Source organism: Dipodomys merriami, unplaced genomic scaffold (genome assembly GCF_024711535.1).
Source record: "Dipodomys merriami isolate MVZ:Mamm:240054 unplaced genomic scaffold, mDipMer1.0.p SCAF_30, whole genome shotgun sequence".
NCBI classification, from domain to species: Eukaryota; Metazoa; Chordata; class Mammalia; order Rodentia; family Heteromyidae; genus Dipodomys; species Dipodomys merriami.
In genome coordinates, this window is record NW_027204493.1 from 8,621,873 (window position 1) to 8,644,835 (window position 22,963).

General features: G+C 40.8%; 1 protein-coding gene across 8 annotated transcripts; it reads left to right on the forward strand.

Moving 5' to 3' along the window:
- The first annotated feature begins 225 nt into the window (after window positions 1-225).
- Window positions 226-22,624, forward strand: Znf131 (zinc finger protein 131). 8 transcript variants are annotated; one of them, XM_070041120.1, is made up of 8 exons: window positions 557-649; window positions 1,675-1,813; window positions 2,878-2,979; window positions 7,816-7,960; window positions 13,941-14,298; window positions 14,401-14,623; window positions 19,542-19,672; window positions 20,775-22,624. In XM_070041120.1, the coding sequence occupies exons 2-8, from the start codon at window positions 1,690-1,692 to the stop codon at window positions 21,456-21,458; spliced, it is 1,767 nt and encodes a 588-aa protein (XP_069897221.1). In that variant the 5' UTR covers window positions 557-649; window positions 1,675-1,689; the 3' UTR covers window positions 21,459-22,624. The 8 variants fall into 8 exon arrangements, with proteins under 8 accessions (XP_069897219.1, XP_069897221.1, XP_069897217.1 ...); XM_070041121.1 differs by lacking the exon at window positions 557-649 and adding an exon at window positions 1,111-1,197; XM_070041122.1 differs by lacking the exon at window positions 557-649 and adding an exon at window positions 1,232-1,459.
- Window positions 22,625-22,963: the final 339 nt, after the last annotated feature.

Sequence of the window (22,963 nt, forward strand, 5' to 3'; positions counted from 1 at the left end):
GGCTATCAAGGGTCTATCCCAGGGACAGGCTTTCGGTCCCAGGAACGCCATGATCTTGGCCCTTTGCTCAGGGCCCATTGATCTTAGGACGACTGGCTTTCCCTTAACACCCCTCTCTCTGCCCTATTCATTCGCTCCCCACGCATTGTAACGCCCAGCAGTGACTGTGGAAGATAAAAAGGCTCCGTACTCCACGAGGCTGAAGAGATGGGCTGTCGGAACCACGTGTTTCCTGCGCGTCGCGGCGTGTCACATCCCTGCTTGCTCTGGGGACTCCTCTCCAATGCCCATTCTCACTCTTTCCGGTGAGCATCGGCACATCCCCAAGTCCCCGGGACGCGTGGCCGCGCGGGGTCCCCGCGGGGCCGTTCCTTCCGGGGAGCTGGCGGCGGGGGCCTCGCGTGTCGGGCACCCAGGTCCCCAGCCCGGCGGACACGTGCGGCGGGACGGGCGCGGCGGGGAGGGGGAGGCCGCGAGCGGGGACGGGAGATCCCGGGCGTCCGGACGTGCTCGCGCCCGAGGCCGCCTCCGCCGGCGCCGCGGCCGCTCGCCCCCCCCCTCCCCGCCCGGGGCCCGGGAGAGCGCACGGCCTCCGGCTTCACGTGGAAACGAGGAGCGCGCTGTGTGGTCCCAGCCGAGAAAATGGAGGGTGAGCGGCGACCGGGCGCAGGGAGCGGCGCGGGGAGCGCACGGAAGGCGCGGCAGGCGCGGAGGGAGGGCGGCCCGGCCCGGCCCGGCCCGGGGCTCCGGCGAGGACGGTGGGCGGGCCGGGGCGTGGCTGAGGGAGCCGCCGACTCGAAGCCTTCGGGGCCCCGCGCGCGAGTTCCGCAGGCGTCTGGAGCTCGCGGGAGGGAGCGCGCACACCCGGGGTCACGTTGGGGAGGGTGGGAGGCGGAGGAGCCGCACTTTGGGAGCCCCCCGCACCGCCCCGGGCCCGGCCTCGCTCCCGCCCAGCGCCCCCAGGGCCCCGCTTCCTTCCCAGGGCCGGAGCGGCCTAGCGGACGGCGAACGCCAAACTCCCTCGATTGGCTCCGCCCCGCTCCAGAGGCGGGGCCGGGGCGGGGCGGGCGTGGGGGGCGGGGCCAGGCCGCTGCTCGGAGTCGAGAAGGCCTCTCGTCAGCCGGAGTCGGACGCGGTGACGCATCACGTCGACGTACTTGACGCGCAGCCCCTGGGCCGCTCCTCCTTCCCCCCTGAGTGAGTGCCGGCCCGGTCAGGGCGGGGGAGAAGAGGGAGGGCGAGGGAGGAAGAGGCGACCCGGGAGTCGTTGTGGGCCGCGGGCCGGACCGGGTCTGGAGCGGCAGGAGCCCGGGTTGGGCCAGAAGGGTTTTGGCGGGCCGTTAGAGGGCCGCCGCGGCGGTGGGGTCCCCTCCCTTGCGGGACTTGGCGCGCCCCGGCGCCCGGAGCCTTCGGCGCCGTGCCCACCCCGCTCCAGCTCGCGTCTCCCGGCTCCAATTAGGTCAGGCTCGGAGTCCCGCGGCTCCGGGCCGCAACGCGCGGCGGCCCCTCGGCTCGCCCTCCTCTCCGCCTTCGCCCCCCTCTCGGCCGCGCCCTGCCCCCTTCCCCTCCACGTTCTCGGCCTGTTTTGTTGTTTTGGTGGTTGTTGTATGCTCTCGGGGTTGTGCTTCTCGGCTCGAGCTCATGGGTGTACATTATCATGCTCCTCTTTTGTAGAGCACACCGACGGCCATGGAGGCTGAAGAAACGATGGAATGCCTTCAGGAGTTTCCCGAACATCATAAAATGATCCTGGACCGATTGAATGAACAGCGGGAGCAGGACCGGTTTACCGACATCACCCTCATTGTCGATGGTGGGTTAGGGCGGTGGGCACAGCTCCGGAGCCGGTTTAGGGCTTCGGTTCTCTCCCCTTCCACTCCCCGCCTCCCCCCCCCCACCCTCTCTGAGCTGTGAAGGGGGTGCCTTGGGATTGGAGAACACTTGTCAGTGGTTCACCCCCCCCCCCCCCCATATCACGCTGCAGAGAGCTGGTTGGCCAGTCCTGCTTTCCAACCTTCTCCCGTGTTCCTCACGTTTCAGCTTCCCCCAGCATGATGAATGAAGTTTGCTCATGGTACTTTTTTTGCGTGCCAAGAAGAGGGTGGGTGTTGGAGATGAGAGAGGGCACCCCAGAATGTTTGATAAATAAGGACATTTCAAAGTGGTCTGGCCACTAAGCCTCCTGTGGATACGCTGCTTTTGTGGAGTAGTCCCTCAGTCATGTGGTAAAAAAGTGTTTGCCAAGTGGTCTCGGAAGGAGAATGTGAGATTTCCCTGACTGCTTTCATAGCTCCTTTGGGAGCTTCTCAAATAAATTGGGATCTTCGCCAGTCTGAGTTGTTGTCATTATAATGGAAGCAAAGTCAACTTGGGTATTTTATAAATGATTTTTTTTAATATATTGGGCTTCCAAATAGTAGATATAGTGAAACCTTTCCCATAGCAGACACATCTACCTTTATACTTACTCAGTGGTGGTTTGGTGTCTTTGCTTTTTGTCTCTTTCTCAATGTATGATTTTTGGGTTGTCTTTAGTAGTTTCAACTGAGTAGGATATGCCTCTTTATTGCGTAATTGGATGTAGTAGGGTATATTAGTAGTTAATTACCTAGTGTAATGAATTGGCTTTTATAAAAACCGAGTTAAAAATCTTTAAGGCTATGATTTCTTGGCTTTGTGTCTTTAAGATTTAACTTTCTCAAAATAGCTAACAAGAATATTCTGCCCTTAATTTATAAAAATTATACATAGAGAGATAAATACAGATACTTTCATTATAAAGAAAGATCTGTTACTTTGTACAGTTTTCTCCTTTATAGTTACATTTCATTGTGGTGCATATATATCATCATTTTTCTCCTCCTTTGCTTTATTTAGGACACCATTTTAAGGCTCACAAGGCTGTTTTGGCTGCTTGCAGTAAGTTCTTCTACAAATTCTTTCAAGAATTTACTCAAGAACCTTTGGTAGAAATAGAAGGTAAGTTCTAAGTACAATACTTACAGAAAACAGCTGGTTCTTTGGTTTCAGATAGTTAATTTAGCAAAACACTATGTTATAAGGAGAGTAGGTAAGTTGTTCTTTGGCACTCAAACTTTACTTTTTGCCAATATGGGGGCCTGAACTCAGTCCTAAATACTGTCACGAAGCTTTTTGCTCAAGGCTAGACTTCTATCACTTGAGCTATTACTCTGCTTCCGGCTGTGTGAGTGTGTGGTTACTTGGAGATAAGAGTCTTGCAGATTTTCTTGTTTGACTGGCTTCAAACTCTGTTCCTCATATCTCAGCCTCCTGCTTATGTAGGATTACAGGCGTGAGCCATCATCACCTGGTTTTTTGTTTTTTGGTTTTTTTCTGTGCAAATCCTGAGGCTTGAATTCAAGGCTTGGAAGCTGACCCTAAGCTTTTATGCTTAAGGCTAGTGCTGCCACTTGCACCACAGCTACACTTAAGGCTTTTTCTGGTGATTAATTGGAGATGAGTTTCACAGACTTTGCTGCCTGGGCTGCTTGGAACCATGGTCCTCAGATCTCAGCCTCCTGATTAGCTAGAATTACAGGCATGAGCCACTGGTGCCAGATGGGATAGTTCACTTTTATTCTCCTCTTTGCCCTGAGTGATTTTATTTATTGGATATTTTTCCTTGAAGTTTCCATTTACTTTTTCCAGTCTTACATTTCATTGCTTGGAACACAGGGAAATTTCACATTTTCAATATTATAAGTCTTGAATTTCAGAATTTTCTTTGCATTCCTTTCTATTTGAAACCATTCCTAAATTCTCATATAATTCCTTGACAAGTGTCAGGACCAACACACACTTCTAAGGTTCTGTTGGTCTGCTGTTTCTCTTAAAGCTATTAGTTCATGAAGTAATAGTCTGATTTCCAAGAAAAATTCTCTGTGGCCTTCCAGTTAGCTCTTCAAGGTGATTGTTTTCTGTGAAGTGCCTTGAATTCTCTGTGCTGCTCAATCATCATAAGATGAGGCTTACATGTTCTTTGGAGGAAAAAAAGAAAAACTCTTAGTAAAGAGAGAGGTATCACATACCTACCCCTTGCCTCCCTTGACATAGAATAGACAATATCATCTGATCCCTATTAATACTTTGGTCAGAACTAGTCATACAGCTTACTAACTGAAAGGGATTTGGAAGTATAGTCTTTATGTCCCCCTAAAGACAAGAGCCAGACATTATTGAGCACTAAAAGTATCTAATGTGGGGCTGGGAAGGTAGCTCAGTGGTAGAGTGCTTGCTTTGCATGCATGAGGCCCTGGGTTCAATTCCTCAGCACCACAAAGCAGAAAAAGCCAGAAGTGGCGCTATGGCTCAAGTGGTAGAGCACTAGCCTTGAGCTGAAGAGCTGAGGGACAGTGCCTAGGCCCATATGGCTCAAGTGGTAGAGCACTAGCCTTGAGCTGAAGAGCTGAGGGACAGTGCCCAGGCCCAGAGTTTAGGCCCAATGACCAGCAAAAAAAAAAGTATCTAATGATGTAGACATCTAAAGCACACTGAAAATTAGTTTGGCCAAGAGTGTTAGTACATGCCTATAATCCTGTCTTGGAGGGTAGAGATTGAAAGAATAATCATTTGAGGCTAGCCTGAACAAAAGGTAGCATATCCTCCATCTCAACAAATAATCTGGGCATGGTGACTCAGACCCATAATTTGAGCATTCTTAATTTCAGCAGTTTTTAGTAGAATGTTCTGCCAGCAAAACCTGTGGGTGGTAGATGTTGATGTCGATGCAGTCTTTTCCACTGCTGAAACCAGTGATCACCCATCTTTTGAAATCATGAGTAAATGAAAACCACAATTTTTTGTTGCAGTGACTTTAGGTTTCAGATTAGTGGAGATGCTTTAAATTTCAGGAGAGGCCTTTGCTAATAGAAGTAGTGATGTACTAACATACATTGTTGTCTTTCATGAGGTGAAGTGAGTGCCATCATATGGGAAAGACTAGGAAAAGTGAATTAAAGTAGCAGTCAGGACATTCTAGTGGCCATAGGATGTTTAGGAAGAAAGAGACCACCAATTAGGTATTACTTTAAAACAGCATCAGTTTTGTACTTGGCTTGACTTTTCTCTAATAGCTTTCCCATATGTCAAAGATTATTATTTGAGGCTCGCCTCTTGAAAAGTGTTCCCAGGAGCTGGTGGCTCACACCTATAGTCCTAGCTACTCAGGAGACTGAGATCTGAGGATTGGTATTCAAAGTCAGCCCAGACAGGAAATTCTGCAAGACACAAGAAGTGGAGCTGTGTCTCAAATGGTATGTTTTAGCCTTCAGACAAAGCTCAGGGACAGTGCCCAGGCCTTGACCAACACCAGCCTAGCACCAAATTATAAGAAAAAAAAAAGTGGTTATTTCCCATTTATACTTCAGGTAGCTATTATGCTTTTTAGCTTTTGCTATTATAGTACTTCCTCTCATCCTATCAAAACTCAAAATAGGAAATAAGCCTGTTTGCCTCTGTAAATACAGATCTTAGCTTTCAGGGTTCTTGCTTTAGTTTTTATCTCTTTGAGTGAGGATATATTTTTTGTTATGAATAGGTTGCCTAGAAACACTATTCCCTGGGAAATTTTTGATGCCTAAGAGAGTAAAGAAAAGAGTTAAGAATATACTTTTATTTTGGAATATTTCAGTTAATAAATCTGTGGCTAGATTATCTTTTGATTATGTATGATGGACACAGCACAGTCATAATGAAAATCCAGAGATTAGGGGCTGGGAAAGTGGCTCAGTGGTAGAGCACTTGCCTTGCAAGCATGAGGCCCTGGGTTCGATTCCTCAGCACCACATAAGAAAAAAGAAAAAAAGCCGTAAGTGGCGCTGTGGCTCAAGTGGTAGAGCGCTAAGCCGTAAGTGGCGCTGTGACTCAAGTGGTAGAGCGCTAGCCTTGAGCTGAAGAGCTGAGGGACAGCACCCAGGCCCAGAATTCAGGCCCCATGACAGGACCCCCCCCCCCCAAAAAAAAATCCAGAGATTAAAGTGACAATCTAGCTCTCTGGATGGCCTTGGTTTTACTATAAGACAAGTCCTTCAGTTCATCCAATTGTTACTTGTAGATGTCTAACCCCAGGCAAGCAGATTACTTACCTCAATTGCAAATTTGTCTCCTCAACTGAAAAGAAGGTTAATAGGCTTGTAATGACTAGTTGAAGTAACATATGCAGAAGGTCCAGTGTAGTGTTTGGTGCATTTCCAAAGTTTAATAAATGGAAGCTATTTTATAGAGTACCTGTTAAATAATATGTATTATTGCAGAACTGGAAGCTAGAGATTGAAGCATAAGACATCCCTTAAAGAACTTGAAAATAAAATAGCACAATTAAGGGGTGCAAAAAGTGTTACTAAGGATGATGTTGCTAAAGAAAGAGACTGAGAGATTAGATGGCATTCAATAGGAATTATTTCAAAGAAGTGTTGACTTCTAAAAAATATTAAAGTTTTAAAACGTAAGTGGCCCAGGTTGGAATATTCATTGTTAGTGGAGAGAGCAGCAATGGACAAGTTAAGTCTTCTTTCTGAAAGCGATCACCGTGAGATTTTCTTCTGTTCCTTTGACATGGTATGTCCATTCTAGTAAAGCACATGTCTCTGTCAAGTATTAAAACAAAAACACTTTTCTATTCTGTTATTTGGCCAGATTCTGGTTTAAAGAATGAATTTGGCTCAGTATCTTCCTAAACGGTCCATGAAATGGCCAAGTTAAAATGATCAGCAAGAATCTGGAGCTCCAGTATTGCCAGGTGCTGGTGGCTCATGCCTGTAATCCTAGTTACTCAGGAGGCTGAGAGATATGAGGATCACGGTTCAAAGCCAGCCCAGGCAGGAAAGACCCTGAGACTCTTAACTTTAATAAACCACCGGAAAACTGGAAGTGGCACTGTTGCTCAAGAGGTAGAACACTCGCCTTGAGCTGACAAGCTGAGGGCCAGTGCCCAGGCCCAGAGTTCAAGCCCCATGATCAACCAAAAAAAAAAAAAGAGAGAGAATCTGGAGCTCCAAAAGAAGATCGGGCTGCAAATACAGCTTGAGCAGTCAGTGAACCTATAGATCATGCTGTAAAATATTTACCAACTCATTAGGTATAAAATATATTGAGGTTATGTGAAACTCATTATTTAAATGTATCATGATTTTAGTAAATCTGTTTAAATAAAGAAAAAAATTAATGTTACATGATAATAAATGAACATCTAGAAACATCAAGTTCCAGTTCTTTTTTAAAGCAATTTCTTGACCTTTGATACTTTTTTCCTAACTTCAAATTTTGTCAACATGTAGAATGGGGATTAGCAGGGTTTGAAGGGAGAAGGAAATGGGTATCTTTCTTGGGCATAAAACCAGGAAAAGCAAAGATGGATAAACGTTAGAGATCTACAGTTTAACATTATACCTAGAGTCAACAATATCTTTTTAAACATTAAATTTATTGAAAAGGTAGAGCACCTAACGAGTTGAAATACAGGCAGAGTGGTATGAACTTTATTTGCTACACTGTTAAAGCCTTTAAAGATTTTTGGGATGAATTGATAGAGCTCATCAACCTCTCTGGCAAGAATTTCTGACATATACTACTTAATTCATATGGAGTAATAGGTCTTAACTGTTTTCTAATGACCTACAGAAGTCTTTAGGAAAGCAAGCTTGCCTAGGTATTAGCAAAATGGGGATATATAGTATTGTGTTGTTAATGAGAATTTCTCCAGGAAATTACAAATAGTAATTAAAATGTCAAGCGTTTTATTTATATTTTAAGGTTTAAATTAATATGAGCATGTGCTAATGCACATCTTCTTTTCAGGTGTTAGTAAAATGGCCTTTCGTCATTTAATTGAATTCACATATACAGCAAAATTGATGATACAAGGAGAAGAAGAAGCCAATGATGTATGGAAAGCAGCAGAGTTTCTACAAATGCTTGAAGCTATCAAAGCTCTTGAAGTCAGGTAATTATTTCAGTGAGATGTAGATGGTCAATTTTGGGCATAGTCACCTTAGTAAAGAATTTATAGTATCATGTCATTAAAGAGGTTACATTTTGAAATTAAGAATATTTAAAGATTTATAAAATACTCATCCTTTTTCACTTGCATCTGATTTCTTGTCTAAACACTTCTAATAGACATCTTTAGTATCTCAAAATCTAGGCAGCTGCTTACAAAGTTTTCTGGGTTCTGTATACTTTTTTGTTGGGTTTAGGTTGTAAATTAATGGGATAAATGTCAGGCAAAAGCAGTGAAATAATTAGTCAAACTAGAAATACCCAAATGCATTCCATTTAAATCTAAATACTTGATAGGTGGGTTAAATCTAGCTCTGAGTTCTGAAGCACATAATGCAAAAAAAAAAGTCATTTAGTTACATTAGTCATTGTTGTAAGGCTAAGAACAAATCAATTGCTAGAAGCTATTAATATTGAAATAAAAATTTCCATAGAAATATTAAGAAAACATTAAGATTGGGTGCTAGTGGCTCACACCCATAATCCTAGCTGCTCTGGAGGCTGAGATCTGAGGATCACAGTTCAAAGTCGTCCCAGCACGAAAGTCTGTGAAACTCTTTAATGCCAAAAAACTGGAAGTAGAGCTGTTTGTCAAAATGGTAGAGTGCTAGCCTTGAGCAAAAGAGCTCAGGGACAGCCCCCCAGGCCCTGAGTTCAACCAGGACCAGCCACGAAAACAAACATTAAGCCAGGCATTTGTGACTCATCCTGTAGTCCTAGCTCTTTAGGAGACAGATCTTGGTTCAAAGCTACCCCAGAGAGACAAATCCAAGAGACCTTTTATCTCAACCAGCAAAATGCTAGAAGTCAAGGTGTGGCTCAAGTGATAGTCTTGCATGGGAAAGCTAGAGAGCCATATAGTGTGATAGCAAATAACAGGAGCCTCTGAGTGAGGCATTCTAGCTTCTTATTGTTTTGGTCTTAATGGAGCTACTCAACTTTCTGTCAACTCAGTGACCTTACTTGTCAGTGGGAGGTAATAATGGTCCTTTCTACATAGAATTGTTTGAGAGAATTAAATAATTGGTGCACTACCTTACATTGTGTCTGGCATATGGTACTCTAAATGTGTGAACTCTTGTTATTACCTAGTACTTTTTTTTTTTTTTTTTTTTGCCGGTCGTGGGGCCTGAACTTGGCCTGAGTGCTGCCCCTCAGCTCTTCAGCTCAAGGCTAGGGCTCTACTACTTGAACCACAGCCCCACTTCCGGTTTTTTCTGCTTATGTGGTGCTGAATCGAACCCAGGGCCTCATGCATGCAAGGCAAGCACTCTACCACTGAGGCATCTTCCCAGCCCATATTACCTAGTACTTTTTTATGGTCAGTGTCAATACAGATCATTGATAGGACACCAGAGCATAATTTGTAAGATCATGAGAAAATGCAGTATGATTTAATCAGAAGATAAAAATGAGAATAATTTTAAGTTATAATTGCTAATAAATACTGTCTTTTAGTTTAGCAGTTAAATCTTGAACTTTTCTGATGAGAACTTGGCATGTATGTATTCTGTAATTGCACAGAAGATGTATATTAAACATTGGTGAATCAGAACTACAGATGTGGCTCCAAGGGTAGCTTGTGAGTACAAAAATGTTGAATGAAATCTCAAGGCCTGGATTTCAAGTCCCAGAATTGGCATTAAAAAAAATTGTGAGCCAGGTGCTGATGGCTCAAGCCTATAATCCTAGTTATTCAGGGGGCTGAGCTCTGAGGATCACAGTTTGAAGAAACATCCCCATGAGACTCTTTATCTCCAGTTAACCACTAGAAAGCCAGAAGTGGAGCTGTGGCTTAAAGTGGTAGAATGTTAGCCTTGAGCAAAAGAGCTCAGAGCAGTGCCAATGCCTAGTTCAAGCCCCATAACTGACCAAAAAAATTGTGAATGGATAGATGGGTATATGTGTGCCAATCAAAACCAAATTAGTACTCTCCTGAACAGAGAGCTAAAGTTGGGTAGCAAAGTAGAGGTGTGTGTAGATGAGTATATATTTGTTAAGGCCATCCCTTCTCAAAATGAAGGTAAACAAAAAGAATAGAGAGAGAGAGAGAGATGGGAGCAATTTCAGATTCTGTTTATTAAATCATGCATGAGAACCTTCTGGAAAAAATTCATGTGGTCTTTTTGTAGTTTATGGGTGTAAGTAGTATCTCTGTGATAGATCTTAGCATTAGCATGGTTGAACATACTCAGTGGCCTAGGTTAAATTTGAGAGGCATTTAATGAACTTCCATGTATAGTTAGGAGCTGATGGTAACAAGATGAGATCTTTATAATAATAACAAACATCAGTGCTCTTTACTTTAAGTGTAGTAACAGTTGTTTCTTGAACCAGATAGCCATTCAGTGTATTCTGAAGAGTTCCTTTGAAGACAGGAAGAAACAGTATTTATTTATATATTAGCTGTTATAATACACTGTGTAGGCTTCTATACAGCATGGCCTTTTCTGTATATAAGCTGTGTTTCAGTATTTTATTGCATGATTTACAAATTTTATATTTCAAATATTTTAAATAACATATCAAGGCTGGTATTTAAATTTGTTCCATTCTAGTTTGTTTCTGCTTGTTTAGTGACTTTCCAAGACTACTTCTATAAAGGCTATATTGTGAGAAATTGAAGTTTCTGCTAAATAACTACTGCTCAGCAAGTTTTCACACCCATGTTACGGTGCTTTGTGTCAGAGCACACCATCATTGTTCCTTCATATAGTTGTATCTTTGCCTTAGCTTTTAATTCCTGAGTGCACTGACCTCAAAATTAATTGGAGGTGAGAACTTTGGGTTTTGTAAGGTTTTTTACCTGTACATGAACACAGCCCTGTGCTTGTTGGTGGCCTTCTAGATTCCCTGGAATATCTTCAAGCTTTTCAGACTCCTAGGACACCTTATTTCCCAGTTGTTCCCTTTAAATTTTTGATTAACTTCTTGATAGCCCCAGTTGGAAATGACATCTTGTTAAAACAAGCTATTGCTATTGTTTGTTTTTCACAAATGCTTTGTGAATAGAGCTAATTGAAAAATGATCTGATTGAAATTAAATCTCTAAATATTTTTAGCCTATTCTAGATCTGGTTTTTGAATTAGTATATGTAAAGCACTTAAACTGTCAAAAAGTAATACTAGGCATACGTTCCATTCCTTTTTCTTGAAATGCCTTCTTCTTGTTTTTTCACTGATAGAATCTTACTAAACATCTTTCAGTCTTGGTCCAGTTGCTTGTTCTCTAAAGCCTTGCCTGAGCAGGTTGACTTAGATATTTCTGTTTTTATTTTATACATTCTCCACTAAATAATTTAGTTATTATCCCTTCATTCTTCCATTAGACTTCAACCCCTTGAGATAGAGATTATAAATTTTTCATCTTGAGGAAGCATTTGGCTAAGTTTGAAAAACTACCACACAAAATTGTGTATTTTCACAGCTACCCAGTTGCTATGCTTTTCTCCTTTCTGTAGCTGATAGGTCTGTAAAATCTCTTGCTTTACCAAATTCATCTCTGAGTACATCTGGCTTATCCCAGTTCTTGAATGATAACTGAAAACAAACATCTTCATTTCACTTTGCTATAATTACTTTATTGTATATCTTAAAACTGTATGAGAACGTTCCTGTTTATTAGAAAGTAGCAGTTGTCATATACCTTTTTCCCCAGCCTGATAAAAGTGGAATTTGTCTATGTTCACCCATTTTAGTTGTTAAAGTTTCTTTGGCTTTTATATAATGGTATAGCCATGCTCACTCAATACATAGAAACGTTTTCATCACCACAGAAGGTTTCACAATAACTCTTATGGCTTATTCTGATACATATAGCAACCACTGATCTGATTTTTATCATTGTAGCTTGTCTTTATTTAGAATATTATGTAAATAGCCCCAACAGCATTTAGTCCTTCACATTTTACTTTTTTTTTTCACTTGAATTTGAGAGATTTTTCCATGATATTAAGAGGTTTTGTTATTGTTGTTATTCCTTTGGATATACCAACTTGTTTTTCTATCTGATGGTATTTGGATTGGTTTCTAGTTTTTGGCTGTTTAAACATGCTACTATATGCAGCTGTTGGATTTTATTTTATTTTGTCAGTCATGGGACTTAAACTCTGGGCCTGGGCACTGTCCCTCAGCTCTTCAGCTCAAGGCAAGTGCTCTACTACTTGAGCCATGGCACCACTTCCAGTTTTCTGGTGGTTAATTGGAGATAAGAATCTCACAGAGCCGGGCACCAGTGGCTCACGCCTGTAATCCTAGCTACTCAGAAGGCTGAGATCTGAGGATCACAGTTCAAAGCCAGCCCAGGCAAGGAAAATCCGTGAGACTTTTATCTCCAATAAACCACTAGAATACCTAAGTGGCGCTATGGCTCAAGCAGTAGAGCGCTCGCCTTGAGCTGAAGAGCTGAGGGATAGCACCCAAGCCCAGAGACTGACAAAAAAAAGTCTCACAGATGTCCCTGTATGGGCTAGCTTTGAATTGCAATCCTTAGATCTCAGCCCCCTGAGTAGATAGGATTACAGGCGTGAGCCACTGGTACCCAGCTTATTTTTAAAACCTTAGCACACATTATCTTAAAGGGACATACTAATATCTAAGACTTTTGTATCATATAGTCCCTCTTGTGATTATTGAGCTCTGCTTTCAGAGCAGAAGGCATGGGTATAGCCATGTTTTAATAAAACTTTATTTAATTGAGAAGAGCTCTGTTTCTTGTGGAAAAGTGTAAGTGAATTTGCTACTGTATGTTCACATGTTAAAGCACTACTGCACAGACTCAGCCCCATTCCCTATCCTGCCATAGACAGTGGCCACACCCCATCAGTTGGGTGAGAGTGTCTTCTCCCCAAGGAAGCAGATAGGATGGTGAGTTAGACACCTAACTGTAACAGAGCTTTGGAATTTGAGTCCTTTACATGTCCAAGTTTCCCCCAGTATGTTTAAGTGTCTGTGTATTACCTTTAGTGGCCCCTTAACAGCTAGGGAGACTTTTGCTTTACCATTAAGTTTTGTTTCAACTTAAAGCAGATGAAGCTTAAAGAGCAAGGGATGGTAAAAGGAGGAGGAAAAAGTGACTACTAGTAACCAGAGAGCGTTTCCTTTTGGCTTCAAGCAGCACAGAAGCTGCATTTGTCTGAACCAAATAAACCTGCAGCATTTCCAGCCAACCCAATGACCTTAAAAGCAGTGTGGTGTGGTTATCACTTACTAACATTATGTCTGTTAGCTTTGAGGACAGACCCCTCCACGTTGCTTTAAGTGTGTACCTTAGTCCTGGACATATGCTGTCTCATTGTCATGATACTATATGTCTATGCTTTAGCCTTATTTTAGCATAAAGGTTAGAGGATTTTCAGTAGGCCTGTCACTTAAGTTTTTCTCCCAGAAATGTTGTACTTCTTATATTAAACTGTCACCTATTTTGTGTAAATTTTTTTTATTTATTTTGTTGTGTGAGGTATACACTGCTGATACAGATTGTATATCCTTATACAGATACCAGATGTTTCAACAACACTTTTTTCACCCTGGAGCTTGAACTCCAGGCCTGGCACTGCCCCTTAGCTTTTTTTGTTCAAGGCTAGCATTTTAACACGTGAGCCACAACTCCATTTCCAGCTTTTTGATGCTTAATAGGAAATACAAGTCTATGGACTTTCCTGCCTGGGCTGTTATTTTATTCTATAAATGTGAGCCTATTTCTGACCTAATTCTGTTCAACCGATTTTCATATGTCCATACTTTCGCCAGTTTCATTGTTTTAATTACTATAGCTTTTGGGAAAGTCTTAAAATCAATATAGGCCTCTTACTTTTGTTTTCTGCCCTTCCCTATAAATTTTTCATCAGTTTATCAGTTACTTTAAAGAAGCCTGCTGAGATTTTGATGTTACAGATTTTTAAAATTCATACACTCTGTTTTAGAAACAAGGAAAACTCAGCTCCACTAGAGGAAAATACCACAGGGAAAAATGAGACAAAAAAACGAAAGATTGCAGAAACTTCAAATGTTATCACTGAGTCATTGCCATCTGCAGAATCAGAACCTGTTGAAATTGAGGTGGAGATTGCCGAAGGCACAATCGAAGTGGAAGATGAAGGCATCGAGACACTAGAGGAAGTGGCATCTGCTAAGCAGTCCATAAAGTACATACAGAGCACAGGTTCCTCTGATGATTCTGCTCTAGCACTGTTGGCGGATATTACCAGCAAGTACCGTCAAGGTGATAGAAAAGGACAAATTAAAGAAGATGGCTGTGCATCTGACCCCATAAGCAAACAGGTAGAAGGTATTGAAATTGTGGAACTTCAGCTGTCACATGTGAAGGACTTGTTCCATTGTGAGAAATGTAACCGTTCATTTAAATTGTTTTACCATTTTAAGGAACACATGAAATCACACTCCACAGAGAGTTTCAAGTGTGAAATATGCAATAAAAGGTATCTTCGAGAGAGTGCATGGAAACAGCACCTAAATTGTTACCACCTTGAAGAAGGTGGAGTCAGTAAGAAGCAAAGAACTGGGAAAAAAATTCACATTTGTCAGTACTGTGACAAACAGTTTGACCACTTTGGACATTTTAAAGAGCATCTTCGAAAACATACAGGTAATTAGCAAATACTTTGTGTTAAAAGCATATTTTTTTTCTACATTGACGTGAAATATAAACCTTTAGTTTCTTTTGTCCTGTGTTTTCGAATGTGCAGGCTATAAAAACATTGCTTCTGTAGTCTCTGTTGAAATAATGATGCTTTAAGTGCAAATCTGGATACATTTTGAAAGTGATTGTCACTCTTATGACTTGTCGATTTTTATATTTCTCAAAGATATATGTAAAACAAGTTTGTAGTTTATTTACTAAAGACAGTGAGTTATTAAATCCTAATTACAATGCCATTTTACTCTTCCTGTTTTTATGTTATAAGAAATATTGATAAATAATTTCTAGCATTTTTATAATTTTCTATGTACTTGCCTGTTTTGCTTTAGTAGATGCACAATGAATGTCTATCTCCTACCTGTCTCAGAGGTAAATATGTCAGGACTGGTGGACAGATTGGGAACTGAAGAGGTTAATGGCTATATACTTCCTTTTCCTAGACACCATCCCATGCCTGAGGGGGCAGTCCTGGAATTCCACCTCTGGCCCTCACAGTTCTTCATTCCCTCTGCATATTTTTTCCTTGTCCAATTCACAGTCCTTGCTTCCATCTATCCCCAAGCAGTCCTTGCTAGATCACCAAGCAATGCATGGGACTGGTCACCCATGACTTGCATCTTGGGTTAAGTCCTAAACCCTTTATAACAAGAGTTCATAGGGTGCAGTTACTTTCAGGTTTCCAACTTCTGGACACTTGTTACCAAGTTCTTTTGTTGTTGGTCGTGATGGTGGTTGTGGGGTCTGAATTCTGGGCCTGGGCACTGTCCCTCAGCTCTTCAGCTCAAGGTAGCGCTCTACCACTTGAGCAACAGCACCACTTCTGGCTTGTTCTGCTTATGTGGTGCTGAGAAATCGAACCCAGGGCCTCATGCATGCAAGGCAAACACTCTACCACTGAGCCACCTTCCCAGCCCGTTACCAAGTTCTTATGTCATAAAATGGTTAGAGCTTCGTGAATTACTAGTATGATAAGTACAACACAAGTATCCTACACTGCTTAGATTTTTTTCATTTTAAAGAGTTTTGAAAACTGCTAGTGAAATACTGTGTAGTTTTTCACTGTCCAAAGTCACTGAATTAAAAGAACCAGATAGATTAGGATAATGGGTTATCCTTCGTCATTTAGACTCTTGGTATCAGTATTTAGGAACTAAATTAACACATAAATAGCAGAATGTAATGCTTTGCTTAAGGCTCAGTATGGATTTAAAAGCTTTCATTGTTTAAAGGTATTAGACTTATTAAATCTTTTGGAATATTAAATATTATTTCAAACACTGATATATTCCTCTTTGGTATTTGGAAGCCTCCTATAGTTATGTATTCTAGTCCTTAAAAAGCAAAGCAAATAATCAAGCTGGGTATGATACATATCTGAGGATCACCATTCAAAGCCAGTCTGAGCAGACAAAATGTTGGCACTCTTCTCTCCAGTTAATGAACAAAAAGCCAGAAGTGGAGTTAGGGCTCAAGTGGTAGAGCTTCAGCCTTTATCAAAAAGCCAAGAAAGAGGGCAAGTCCCTGGGTTCAAGCCTCAGTACCAGTACCCCTACTCCAACCCCCCCCAAAATGCAAATAGTCATCTAATTTATTGGTAAACATTTTTGTTTTGTGGGTTAATTTTGCAAACAGATTCATATGCCAGTAGCACAGTAAAAAAAAAAATTCACAGGTAACCAGTAAACTGTCTTAAGAGGAGTTTCTATATCCCAGTAGATGATCCATTGCTTTTATATTATTTTCCAGGAACTTATTAAAGTAGCAGCTATTATTTATCTCTAGCCTAAAACATTTCCTTGTGACTATTCAATAGCAGAACAACAAAACATTTTAGAAATTTTTAAATATCTTCTTTATGTGCTGCAATTTTAATTTCTTGTTTTTTTAGCTAATCCTAGGCTGGAACTCAGGACCTGGCACTGTCCCTGAGCTTCATTTGGTCAAGGCTGGCACTCTACCACTTGAGCCACATGCCACTTCCAGCTTTTTCTGTTTATGTGGTACTGAGGAATCAAACCCAGGGCCTCATGCATGCTAGGCAAGCACTCTACCACGAGGCCACATTCCCAGCCCCATTTTTAAATTTTGTATTGGGCAATAGAGTATAAAGCTGAAGTACATTAATGTTGTATGCCTTTTTAAATGATGTGAGATAACTTGGGCAACTTAATTGACTCATTAATATAAATGTGAGAGCCAAATGTCCACTAGAGAAAGAGTTTGACACAGGAAGATTTGTTTTCTAAGTCAGGGAGCACATGTGATCTGATCAGATTTCTATTTTAGAGAAATGATTAGCAAGATACATGGGAGGTAAAACCTGCTAGCTTTCATGAAGTCTTAATGAGTAATTAAATCAGAATGAGAGGCTGGGTAAAGGCAGCAGTAGTAGAAAGGGAATGGATATTTCAGTAATATTAAGTACAGTACTTGGTAATCAATAGAGTATGGGGGTAGGGATAAAAGAATGACTTAGCTTTCATTTGAGTGATTACATAATTGGATGACCACATGATTATCAACTTAAAAAAATATAGAAGGATAAGCAGTTTAAGAGTAATAGAAAATACCAGACAGCTGTATCAAAGAGATAAGTAATGTGAATGACAACCTAGAGGTGATGTTTAACCTTGTTTTCAGCTGGTTCTTCCTACTTAGTGTAGAATCAAAAAAGTTGTATATCCAGAAAAGTTGTAAATCCAGATGCAGCTCTGGCCCTAATTCTGACATTTGCCAGTTTGTATTTGCCCAGTCACTTTTATTTGGAACTGCTTTATAGAAATAAAGATAATGGACCAGGCACTAGTGACTCATACCTGTTATCCTGGCTACTCAGGGTGAGATGCAACCAGTTGAAGCCACCAGGGCAGAAAAGTCTATGAGACTCATATTCAGTTAACCAGAAAATAGCTGGAAGTTGAGGTGTTGCTCAAGTAGTAGAGCACCAGCCTTGAGCAAAAACTCAAGTGAAAGTACAAAGCACTGAGTTTAAGCCGGGTACTAGCTCACTTGTATGCAGGTTTGTACACACATACATATAAAGATAATGGTACCTTCTACACATTATAGTAGTAAAAAACTGATAAAAGCACTTTAAAATCTAACTATACACACATCTAAAATAGAATTAATCTGTTTCTGCTTTAGATTTCATTAGGCTTATTAAGTTTTTTAAATAGAAACAGCTGAAGTGGCATGTAATGAAAAGTGAACTTAACTACTTAAGTAGAACTGTTCAGAAGCAGAGGGTGTGATTTGATGCCTGCTTAGACATACACAAGGTTTTAGGTTCAGAATCTGTGAGAATTTGATTTTTTTATAGTGCATGGATATTCATAATTAATTTCATTTTTGTTACTATTTTGCTATTACTGCTGCACATTATGCTATAGTATGTATCCTTGTACATTTATCTCATGCACACGTTCAAGTGTGTGTGTGTGTGTGTGTGTGTGTACGTACACCCATGCGTGCGTGCGCCAGTACTAGGGCTTGAGCTATCCCTGAGCTTTTTTTGTTCAAAGCTAGTACTGTACCACTTGAGCTATAGCTCCACTTCCAGCTTTGAGTGGTTAATTGGACGTAAGTTTCTTGAACTCTATCTGTTAGGATCGCTTTGAATGGTGATCTTCAGATCCTAGCCTCTTGAGTAGCTAGGATTATAGGCGTGAGCCACCAGAACCCAAGTCAAGTAATTTTTGAGAGGAGAATTACCATGTTAATTTAAAATACCATGCACTTTAAATCTTGTCAGATCTTACCAAATTGCCCTTAAGGCTATACCAATTTGTGCTTGTATCTTTTGGTGATAATGAAAATAATAGTATGTCTACAGCATCATTCTTTCCCTGATTTCCCTTAATCCTTTACTGAGTGTTTTTATTCCCTTCCTCATTAAGCATTTCAGCTATCCATAACTTTCCACTTACTTTATGGCCTCATTCTGACTTCTGTATCATACGTAGGCCTCATTATGCATACATTTTCTTGTATTATTTTCTCTCATATGGAGGTTCTAAAAGAGCTTCCATCTTGGAAGATTGCAAATTGCTTAGTCCTACTGACCTTCATTTAGATAGTTTGGTGTCAGATTTATCTTTTATTCTAATTGGTATCCCATGCCTCTATTGTGGTGTAGAAGATCCCTGTACACACTTCGCCAGTAGCACATGACATACTGTCTTCCCACTGACAACTTAGCATCCACCTTGTTACCTCTTTTACTCCAAAGGAACAAACACAACAAAAATTGCTATCAAAATCAATGAAATTCAGACTCCAGTGGCTCACAGTTGTAATCCTAGACTTGAGAAGCTTGAGACTGAGGGTGGGGGATGGCAGGTCCAGGCTAGCCTAGAAACAAATTCAAGAGACACCTCTACCCCCGTTGCCCTTCTCAACCCATAGCTGGGGTCAATAGTGTTCACTTTTCATCTCAAACTACATGGGAGGCGGATATTGAGAAGATCATGGTTGCAAAGGCAAAAAAGTCCATGAGACTCTCTCCACAGAGTGAAGCTGGACCCTGTAATGTGCACCTGTGACCCCAGCAATAATAAAAATCTAAAGTTAGACAGATTATAGCTTAGGCTCACAAGGGGACAGGGTGGGAAAGCATATTTCAAAAATAAAACGTAAAATAAGGGCTGGGGGCCCAGCCTATCAGAGCACCAGCCCAGCAAGCATGATGCAATGAGTTCAAACATAAATAACCAAAAAGGAGCTGAGGATGCAGCTCAGCTATAGAATACTTGCCTAGCATGTACATAGAAGCCTTTGATCCCCAACATTGAAAAAAAAAATTTTGTTTTGCTTTTGCTGTTTGTCTTAATTTGTCAGTGTATTTTTTTTTCTCTTACAATAGGTGAAAAGCCTTTTGAATGTCCAAATTGTCATGAAAGGTTTGCTAGAAATAGCACCCTCAAATGTCACCTCACAGCATGCCAAACTGGAGTAGGGGCAAAAAAGGGAAGAAAGAAGCTTTATGAATGCCAGGTATGTGGGAGTATATTCTGTCCTTACCAGAGCAATCTGCTAATTACAATGAAAGGTAAACTATCTCTGCTTTACCGTGGTTTGACTTGGGATTTTTTGTTTTTAGTACAATGGTGCAGAAGCAATTTGTGTTCAGTAGAAAACATTCTTCGAATTTGCATTTTGATCTTTTCCTGCAGTAATAAAGTATTACAGGATTTCTCCCTTGTGACGGTGGGTGGCGGCAGCAAGCCACAGCTCTCAACCAGCCTTGGCAGTTATGAGGCTAAACAACAACCCTATACTACAGTGTGCTATGTTGTGTGCTAAATGCATGTTTACTTAAAATGTTTACAATAGCCAGGTACCAGTGACTCATACCTATAATCCTAACTACTTCAGAGATTTAAGGATCACAGTGTAAAGCGAGCCTGGGCAGGAAAGTCTGTGGGACTCTTCCCTCTAAATTAACCAGCAAAAAACAGTAGAGCTGTTGCTCAAGTAGTAGAACATTAGCCTGAACAAAACAAAAGCTCAGGGATAGCAAAACTTGAGTTCAAGCCCCAGGATAGGCCTTCCCCCCCAAAAAAATTACAATGAGTGCATCGATGTCATTCTATCCTAAACTGAGAAACATCTTAAGACATTTAAGCAAAAGTTGATGGCTGGGAAAGAAAGTACATTGTTCTGTCAACTTTATATGGGGGGTTAGATTTTTTTTTACTGTACATGGCATTAATGTCAATAAAATGTATGTTCTAAATAACAAGCAGTCTGAAGCTAGTTAAACAAAGGACAATCATTCAAATTTGGGAGGAAGTCAGGGGAGGTATACCATTTGTAACTAGATTTTCCACGATTATTTTTAACCTAAGTAATATAGTGGTTTGAAATCTTGAGATTATGAGAAAATCTATATTACTCTTTATGCTGAAGAATTTATATAATAATTGAACAGTGAGATACTGAAATATTTACCAGAATGTATTTTAAGTGTAATAGCTCTGACTAGATACTGTGGATAACATTTTCAGGATAGTCTTATTAGCAAGTGTTATATAGAGAATAAGTGTATGCATATTGAATGCAAGTATTGCTAACATCATATATTTGGTTATTTCAGGTCTGTAACAGTGTCTTTAACAGCTGGGACCAGTTCAAAGATCACTTGGTAATACACACTGGAGATAAACCCAACCATTGTACGCTGTGTGACTTGTGGTTTATGCAAGGAAATGAATTAAGGCGGCATCTCAGTGATGCTCACAATATTTCAGAGCGTCTAGTAACTGAAGAAGTTCTTTCAGTAGAAACACATGTGCAAACTGAGCCAGTGACGTCAATGACTATTATAGAACAAGTCGGGAAGGTGCATGTGTTACCATTGCTTCAGGTCCAGGTAGACTCAGCACAAGTGACTGTGGAACAAGTCCATCCAGATCTGCTTCAAGACGGCCAAGTGCATGATTCACATATAAGTGAACTTCCAGAGCAGGTCCAAGTGAGTTATCTAGAAGTGGGTCGAATTCATACTGAAGAAGGTACTGAGGTACATGTTGAGGAGCTCCATGTTGAACGGGTAAATCAGATGCCAGTGGAAGTACATACTGAGCTTCTAGAGGCAGACTTGGATCACATGACTCCTGAAATCATGAGCCAAGAGCAGAGAGCGCCTACCCAAGCAGAAGCTGCTGAGGCTGCCAGGGAAGATCATGACGGTGCTGAGGGTTTAGAGACCAAACCAACGGAAGATTCCCAAAATGAAACGGCAGAGGATGACAGAACAGCGGTGCCCATTTTGCAATGAAGTAACAGATTAGTGTATTTTTAAATATATATGTTCAGTTTTTGAACTGATGATGGGCAGTGTGACTGTCCTCAAGCTAACGGATAAGTGGACCAAAGCTAAACTATTTCATTTTGTGCTGAACTGTTTCTATGGAAACACACTGATACCCCTCCCCCAAGTTAATGACAGAATGGGGATTTTTCTCATAAATGAAGGGGAGCTTGGAGAGTATATTTCTGGAAACTTAAATGGGTTATATTCTTACTATATAGTTGGGTACAAATGTATCTATTTTCGTTGTGGAAAGGATCCCTTTTCTCTTTCCCAGGTCATGTCCTTCCTCAAATTCTTTCCATATTGTAAAATCAAATGTAAAATCATTAGAATACAAGTTTATGTATTCTAATGCATGTTAGAAAATTGAATATATAGGAAACAAGGCTGCATGAAGAAAAGTGCGTTGTTGCTGTGCAGTTAAGTTTTGGGTCTGGCTTTCTTTCTTTTGAAGAACATTGTTGTCTATCCCAGTAGTCACAGATGCCAACTCTGTAACAGAAATGGTGGTGGCAAAATTTATAGAATGTAAAAAAAAAAACAAACAAAACACCCATGTGCCTTTCAAAACCAACTAAACTTCTAGAAAGCATCTGTGGTTCTTTCAAAGTTTGTGTTGTAGAAGCATTGTAGCAATTATAGTACTTCATATTTTTGCTTATAATGACAATTGCCAATTCTTTTTCATTTTAAGTTAGGTTCAGAAATTTCATTGGATGGCAGCTAAAGGGCCATTTTCAATTGGGAATATTCATTTACATCTGTGGTAAACTTTATTTTGATAAAAAAAAATTGCACTAGTATTTTACCACCAGATTGAAAAAAAATGAGCATCATTTAAAAATTAATGTATTTAAAATAAAGTACAGAGGAAAACATGTATATATCAGGCTTTGTTTTGAATGGAATCTTTTCCCCAATCCTTAATGTAAAGATTCTGTGCTATAACTTTTAAAGCCATACAAATAAGAGTGCTAAACTGTGGACTTAAAAGTAGGTATGTAAATATTTTTAATCAGTATTACTTGGAAATAAAATAACAACCACATAAAATAAACCAATATGCTATTTTCTTTACCTGTTAAATATTGGGAAATACATTTTTGAAGTAAACTTTAAAATTATGTGTTTATGGCTCTTTATTTAATTACCAGTGTGGAAGTTGGTGTATGGTAAGATAACTTTTCCCCATATTTTTGCATCTGTCTTAAGGTGACTTACGAATTTAGATGAAGAATTCTCCGCTGCAACAACAGCCCTAAAGAAAGAGGAGAAAGCCGGGCGCCAGTGGCTCACTCCTGTAATCCTAGCTACTGAGGAGGCTGAGATCTGAGGATCTCGGTCCAAAGCCAGCCCCAGCAGGAAACTCCAAGAAACACTTATTTCCAATAAACCATCAGAAAACAGGAAGTGGCTCTGTAGCTCAAGTGGTAGAGTGCTAACCTTAAGCTGAAGAGCTGAAGGGCAGC